The sequence below is a fragment of the Cyprinus carpio genome, chromosome A5, assembly GCF_018340385.1.
Source record: "Cyprinus carpio isolate SPL01 chromosome A5, ASM1834038v1, whole genome shotgun sequence".
Lineage (NCBI taxonomy): Eukaryota > Metazoa > Chordata > Actinopteri > Cypriniformes > Cyprinidae > Cyprinus > Cyprinus carpio.
In genome coordinates, this window is record NC_056576.1 from 17,132,256 (window position 1) to 17,140,235 (window position 7,980).

At 34.2% G+C, this 7,980-nt stretch overlaps 1 protein-coding gene across 2 annotated transcripts; it reads left to right on the top strand.

The window, feature by feature from the left end:
* The first annotated feature begins 2,178 nt into the window (after window positions 1–2,178).
* On the top strand, window positions 2,179–7,980 carry LOC109090613 (junctional adhesion molecule A-like). 2 transcript variants are annotated; one of them, XM_042755803.1, is made up of 10 exons: window positions 2,179–2,369; window positions 3,584–3,643; window positions 3,929–4,045; window positions 4,183–4,323; window positions 4,647–4,849; window positions 5,180–5,282; window positions 6,654–6,765; window positions 6,895–6,907; window positions 7,012–7,069; window positions 7,217–7,980. In XM_042755803.1, exons 1-9 carry the CDS (start codon window positions 2,327–2,329, stop codon window positions 7,042–7,044), a joined length of 825 nt encoding a protein of 274 aa, XP_042611737.1. In that variant the 5' UTR covers window positions 2,179–2,326; the 3' UTR covers window positions 7,045–7,069; window positions 7,217–7,980. The 2 variants fall into 2 exon arrangements, with proteins under 2 accessions (XP_042611737.1, XP_042611734.1); XM_042755800.1 differs by having other exon boundaries at window positions 6,654–6,761.

Sequence of the window (7,980 nt, forward strand, 5' to 3'; positions counted from 1 at the left end):
TCTGGTTCAAAGAGCATCATCACCTCTGCCATCTTCACCGATGGTAGCCAGGCCAGGACAGTCATCAGCCATCTCTTCAAGCTTCAAAGGCATTCCCAAGGTGTGTGTGTGTGTGTGTGTGGGGGGGGGGGGGGGTTCTCTGATTCTAATTAGGTTGTTGTTAATTGATGTTACATACTGCCATTCTTTTGTTCCTCTCTCTCTCACTTTCCTTACTTTCCTTCTTTCTCTATGTATGTGTTTTGCTTAGTTTAGTTGTATGTTAGCTGTAGTATCATTTATTAAATTCCTTTTATTCACAATCAATTGTCGGTGTGTGCTGCTCACAATTCGGAGTCCCTGAAGGTTGATCTTGCTACATGCCATGTTACTGGTAGTACTGTATAAAGTAGGAAAGCTGTTCTTTCTTGGCCAGGAACATAATCTTAACTAGAATTGATAAATTATTATACTGTCTTGGTGATGAACAGATATAAAATATTTGTCATATTGATTCTGCTACAGTTAATTCTGAAATCTAATCTAAATATTTGTAATTAATTAGAACTAGTTATAAATATTTCCCCTTTGAGCTAATTTACATCAGGGTTATATTCTATCATCATTTGAAATAAACTATTTAAACATCAGAAATGAAAACTTCCTCCAAAAACAAACTAAGCTGCAACAACATCATTCCAAAATGTTTAGATGTCTGTCATCAGATAATCAAACATATTATATGAACACCCATATTTGAAGAGGGAGGAAATTAGACAGAAACTATTATTCTTAAACACCTGAAGCTGTTCTTATGTTTTGATGGCATGTAACTAATAATAACAATAAGTTGTGGGTTAACAATATCCTCTTATAACACATGATGGACTGCATGAATGTTTTCTTTGAGTGAATTGATATTTTGAATGGACTCAGAGTGGCAGTAAAGAAATTATGTGCTCCATTTCTATATTAGCCTATCCTGTTCAACAAGTAAAGAAAGTCAAAAGTGTCAGAACAAACGCTTGTATATATATATTTTATTTAATTTTTTTTTAATCTACAATATCCATAAATACACCACATTTTTTGTAGTGTAGGCCTCCATATTAGTATAGGAGTTTTTGTTATAAAGTGTCTTACTTTATATGAATATAAAATATATTTATATAAAAGAACACAATAGTGGTTAACAAAACATCTGTGTGTATATTCATTTGTATAAGATGTTGCTGAAATGAATGCTCATAATATGTACTTATTTTAAAGCAGAAAACATGTCTCTGTGTTTAGGGTTAAAAGTCTAGAAGAAGAAAAAAGTCTGACGCTCAGTGTTTACTGCTGGTAACCAGCATCCACACAGCTGATCTGATACTATCTCTGCCCACCCAGAAATGCTAAACCACATTTACATACTGGTGAGTGAGTTTTTGTCAGGGAGAAGAGTGCTGCTGGTGTCATATTTCTGATCCACAGCTAAACATGACATTTTAGTAGCTTTTCAGTAAATGTCTGTAGTAAAAAAGTAAAAAAAGAACAATAAATAAATAAATAAAAGACCAACCATCTCAAAAGTATCAACCACTTTTCTTTCATTTTCCAGCACCTGTGAATATTTCAGAATATTCTAGTGACAACTTATCGACTCATTTTACAACTATTTTTTCTTTGGCTCCAAGTCACCCGAGAGAGGTCAAGAACAAAACTCAACTTCTGTGCCTTTAAAATCACGATAATCTCATTTTCCATTCCAAGCATATTTCTTAGGAGTTCTTTATGAGTTCCAGCTATTTTTTTCTCAGCTAAACACTGATGACCAGATACATTTTATTCATATACTGTAATGGCATAAAACTCTAATGTTCATGACACAAATTTTCATTTTTTTTTTTTTAAATTAAAGTAATACCTGATGATTTTACACCTGTTATTAAATAATATGCAAATCCGTATTTGACATGACCCATCTGTAACACTTCACTCTCCTGACAGGTTTGTTCCTGAAGATCCTGATGTGGGTTACTTACTAAGAATGCATATAGAATTTACAAAAGGATCTGTAAACTATGGTTTGAACTATCAAACCGGGTTTATTCTGAGAAGTAGTTTGTTTTCCTTGAACCTGCGTTTACTTTCATTACGTCATGCAGCGGGAGTGTCATAATGTCGCGTAAGTATCCAATCGCGTCGAAGGGCGTTTAGTTTCACTCTTTTAGCTTAACTTAACTAAGCTTTGCGAGGACCTAGCAAATACACAACTCCCTAAAAGTTCTCGCAACGTAATATAAAACTAGGTATTTTTTTATATATATATAGGTTATATATACACTTTGTAGCATTTCAAAGGATGTGGACCTTCGTCTTTGTTTGCCTCGCTATCTCAGTCACAGGTAAGAGTCCATGTTTTCTGTTTGAATCATGTTTAGGCCTAAATTTAATTTTTATTACGTCCTGTCATCGACTGTCTTCTGTGAATTGAATCTAAAGTTTTGATATTAAAAACTTTAAAGATTAAAAAAAAAGTATATACATTTAATCAGTGTTTCTCACTTTTATTAAATAAAAAAATGTCTTTTATTTGCGTATAGTGGAATAGAGTTTAAATTTAGTATAGGTCTGCAAGAAAAGAAAATATTACTGTGTACCTGCCAAAATGTGGCCTTATTTAACCAATTCTGTAACGAATCGTTATTTTGAATTGGGTCTTGTTTAGATGAATAGTATTTCCGAGGAACCGATTGAAGCCGGACTGTTGTAATTGATCATATTCATATCCTTAAGCAATGATTCACATGAATCAGTGAACCGAGTCAACTAAGAGTAGTTTGAAATGATTCGATACAGCGATTCATGCGTAGCAAACATTAGGCTTGTCTGCTTTATTATGGTACCTAATTATCGCAACATAACTTCTGTGTTTAGGTCGAATGGAAACAGCATTTTAAATATCATTGTATTGCTGTTTAAATGTGAAAGACGGCCTTTTACGGCTCGACGGCATCACCTGTAGAACCTGTTTTTTCAGCTGACTGTTGTCACATTCGTAACCGTGATTGTATTGCTGGGAAATTGTGATAGCTGAAACGCGATCCAGATCGCGTGGCCAAATAAAAACACTTAACAGTAAAGTCACAGTATTTAAATAAGATAAAAGTGTTATATTTTTATTATTGAGTATTAATAGTAGTCAACCAGTAATGATGATTAAAGGAATTGTTAGGACGACAACCGACAATGTTTGTGAATGAATAATCATATTGTATATGAATTTACATTTCATAACTAATGCATGCTGTCTTTTAGCCGTTCTTTCAGAATAGCAGTTGGAAAAAATGTTGTAAATGCCAATAACGCCCTTTTCTGGCTTCATCTATTTTAATTTATTTCTCTATCTGTTTGGTCTCTGTGACCAAGATATAGTGCAAGTATGTTCTTTGTTGCCATGTTCATAAAACAGTTATTTGAAAAGGGTCAATTTTGAAAACACAGATGTATTTCTTTAACATTTTCTTTAAAAGCTGTTAATGCAATTTCTAATGTGATTTTTGGAAATTAATTTTTATTGACGTAATTAAGGTTTGAATCCCTCTCTTTCTGTCAACAGGCCTGCATGCCGAATTTACAGTTACTGTTAGTCCCGCAGTGAAAGTAAAAGAGAATGAGGGTAAGTTTCACTGTGCTTCTTCTGTTTGTTTGTCTTTCAGTTATAATTGTTTCTATGTGTCTATGAGCAGTCATATATAAATAATAAAGAAAATATGATGTAGTGCCTGGCTGCATAGGTTTGGAATTGAAGAATAGTAGTTTGTAAGGTGTTACAATTTACTTGAGAGCCTATCTCTACTTGCTGCCCTAAGGACAGGTTTGCCTGTTTTGGGTGATCCTGGTTCAAGCATTCAGTTTTTGATGTGAAAAACATTTATGCACAAAGTATTGCTTTTTTTTTCAGGGGTTGACTTGAAATGTACCTACACCGCTGACTTTGGATCAGCACCCAGAGTAGAATGGAAGTTCAGGGATCTCAAGGGCTCTCAAACATTAGTCTACTTCGATAACAAGCCAACTGGTATGGAGACAATCTTTACATCTGCCATGCTGTTAATTGATATAACCTTGCAGTAGCATTCTCTTATTGTTTGTTAATTTGTGAAATGTGAATGGAGGAAAATATATAGCATTGTGCATTATTTTTTCTTTCATTAGGTCAGTATGCAGGCCGTATTACTGTGTATGATGGAGGACTGAGATTTAGCAAGGTGACGCGAGCAGATACTGGAGACTATGACTGTGAGGTGTCTGGCAATACTGGATATGGCGAGAATTCCATCAAACTCACAGTCCTTGGTAAATCATGTAGTATTATATACATGAAAACTTACTACCTGATAGTTGTCACTGATATATATGTTATAACAAGTCACAACCCTAGGCTTTAAACAACAAAAACTTCTGTCATAATTTACTCATCCTCATATTGTTTCAAACCTGAATGAATTTATTTTTCTCTGGAACACAAGATACTTTGAAAAAATTATACATAATATGAAAGTCAATGGGGTTTGGTGGTGTTTATTTTTAACAATGGATAGAATAAAATATTTCTTTGATGAAATAATGTAACACACAAAACACCCTTGTTATTCCCACTGTAATTTCCTCCACTGCAGTGCCTCCTTCCAAGCCTCTATCCAGAATTCCATCATCACTCAGAACAGGAAGTAACGTCCGCCTGACATGCTTTGATGCGGATGGCTCCCCTCCATCCACCTATAAGTGGTACAAAGACAACACTCCCCTCCCTGAAGATCCAACCATGTTCCCCAATTTTAAGAACCTCACCTACAAGATGAATGTCAATAATGGTAACCTGGTGAGTGTTCGTCTACAATATTAGAAAATACATAATAGCTTATATAATAAGTGTGTGTGTATAAATTATGGAAAAAGTCAGTATTAAAGCAGATGCAAACTCAAAAAAAAAAGAATAAATAAATTTACCTTTACCTTTTTTATTTTTTTTTATCCCATGGCGGAAATGGGCTTCCATAATATATATTCAAATGAAATGACTGAAACGCTGACATAAAAATTCAGTACAACATATTTCTAGAACTTAAATGTCATTTTGCCCTTGTCATTAATTTGGTATTGTTTTGTAAAATATATTTTATTTGTAAAATTGGTTTCTCTGTGCGATCAGGAGTTCCCGAGTGTGTCTAAGATGGATAGCGGTCCATATTTCTGTGAGGCCAGTAATGGAGAAGGTGTTCCTCAGCGTGGAGATGTAGTGAAAATGGAAGTCCGTAAGTCAGGGTTCTTACACATTATGCAATTTGGTTTTTAGTATTTTAAGGGTCTGGATAAGTATGGGAAATAAACAAAGTATGGCAAATTGTTTGTGTTTCTAGACTATTGCTGTTACTATTCTGTTTTCTTGAAAAGAATGAAGAGAATTCTGTGATGTGCGTTGACAGTATCAGTTTACAACATGTTTTTGAAGTGTTAAGCATTGTAGCCAATCACAGATATGTCTGTTGAGTGTGTGAACACAATGGCCAATCAGACATGTAGTTAGAGAGGAGCCACTCAATACCGCCTGAGGCACTGGAGTTTTTATTTAGCACTATGGTACCAAGAACTGAGAAAGTTTTACTGGTATTGGTACCTACTACTGAAATTTTGTTACTGTGACAACACTAGCTTCTAGTATTTTGAGAGTATCAAATTGTGAATTCAGTATTGTGAATTGAACCTTTAATCGTTACACCCTTAATAATTAGTTTTTCACTATGAAATATGGTCTGATAAATCTACAGAGAAGTCTGGAAAACTATGGAATTTTGAAATGGAATATGTGTTTCCTTGGTATATGTAACATTGTCTTTCATTTCAAATAATAACTGTACTTACAGTTCACTGCATTATAAAACTTTACAAGGCTTCTTCCATATTATCACATTTTTAAAATGCAGTGCAAGTAACAAAAACTCTATAGGGCAACAAAATTATTTATAGAATTTTATATAGAGGAATCCCCAATGTTTTGGGTGCCCTTAAAGTTTGCTACTAGATTTGGAAATTCAGCTATCTTCCCCTTTCTCAATGCAGAGATGATAGTCCCATACAGTAGAAGTCTGTCTGATAGCACACAAGAAACTCATTTAATATTTCTTGATGCTGAAGATTTGGTCTCAAGTTCTTTTCCTTTTTGGAAATCATAAGTTATAGGATAGCAGGTCGTTAAAGGGATAGTTCACCCAAAAATGAAAATTCTGTCATCATTTACTCACCCTCATGTCGTTCCAAACCTGTACGAGTTGCTTTCTGATGTTGAAGATAAAAGAAGAGATTTTGGGTTTTGGTTGTTATCATACAGTTGGCGTTTGACATTGACTTCCGTAGTAGGAAAATAAATACTATGGAAGTCAATGGCAACCACCAACTGTTTGATTACCAGCAATCTTCAAAATATCTTCTTTTATGTTCAACATAAGAAAGCAACTCATACAGGTTTGGAACGACAGGGTGAGTAAATGATGACAGAATTTTCATTTTTGAGTGAACTATTCCTTTAAAATAGAGGCCTGTTCTGATTTTTGATATTTCTGGTATTTTCTTCTCTAACAGATGTCTTGATTGACAATTAATTTGTTGTTTGTTTTAATCTGTTATAGGTGATCTGAATGTTGGTGGTATTGTTGCGGGGGTTATTGTGGCTTTAGTGGTAGTTGGATTGCTCCTCATTGGTCTCTGGTTTGCCAGTACAAAGGGATATCTGCCAAGTAAGTTCTCACTGCTTGTGCGTGTGTGTGTGTGTGTGTGAAAGAGAGAGAGAGAGAGAGAGAGAGAGAGAGGTACATTATAATGATTAGAAAATCAAAATGATTTGACTTTTTCCTGTTAAATTTTCCACAGAAAAAGCAGAAAGGTAAGTTTTTTTTTTTTTATCTATGGCATATACAACAATGTGACATGATACTACTAAAAATGTTCTATAATGTCATAAAAATATAAATAAATGATCTCTTGCAGCAAGCCGAAACAAGCTGTTTATACTCAGCCTAGAGCAGATGACATGGATGATGGGGATGTAAGTACAACACATCTTGCTCAGTTGTATAAATGATATTAATCAGGAATTCTCTTTGCAATAGTTGAATTTGAATGTCCTTTTCTACCACCAGAATAGTGGTACTGGTAACAATTATATTTACACTGTTTTGTGTGTCTGTTTCAGGAATTCAGACAGAAATCATCTTTTGTTGTGTAGTCTGTGCTACTCTGGACGTCAAGAATCAGTGCCTAGATCAACTGTTTTCTGTTTGAGTTCATACAAATCAGGATCAATGTACATGTGATGAGATGTGCCTCCCTGCCCAGCTTACCACACTATTTGATCATAGAAATCTCCAAAAGCTTTAAAGCAACTATCGTAAATGTGTGTCAGATTGCAGATTTAGTTTTAGGAATCTAAATCCTGTGTCTCTGTTTTGTAGAAATTGAGAAATGTAATTTATTGAGCTATGATTAATCTGTGAGTGAAACACAAACCTAAATGTTTTAAGATCAATTCTTTATTAATAGAATTTGCTCAGATTATAAGCAGTTGTTTAGTCATGTATGGACTGAGATGTCCAGTGCTATTTTTACATGACACGCACTATGAGATAGAAACTTCTTGGGGAAGAGAAGGTAGTATGAATGTTCCCCAATCAGGAAATAAAGTGCCCTCTGCTTTATATAAACATTTGCTGTACGATGTAGTCATCGATATGTTGTTTACTTCACTGGCATTTTTATGATAGTGTACCTTGTGTGTTTTTATGTGTTTTATACTTCGTGAAATGTAACTAGAGCATTCTGTCTTTTTTTTTTCTTTTTTTTAAATCATGCTTCATTTGCGTCTCTGAATTATTAGTCTGGGAACAAATTACTAAACTTTTTTCCCTTTTGTTTGATTGAAATTTTAAGATTATGTTCCAATAAATGAAATCCACTGAA

Coding starts and splice junctions, on each gene's coding strand:
- LOC109090613 (XM_042755800.1), top strand. CDS start 2,327: ATGTGGACCTTCGTCTTTGTTTGCCTCGCTATCTCAGTCACAG. Junction 4,324..4,646: donor CATCAAACTCACAGTCCTTG/GTAAATCATGTA, acceptor CCTCCACTGCAG/TGCCTCCTTCCAAGCCTCTA. Junction 5,283..6,653: donor TGTAGTGAAAATGGAAGTCC/GTAAGTCAGGGT, acceptor AATCTGTTATAG/GTGATCTGAATGTTGGTGGT.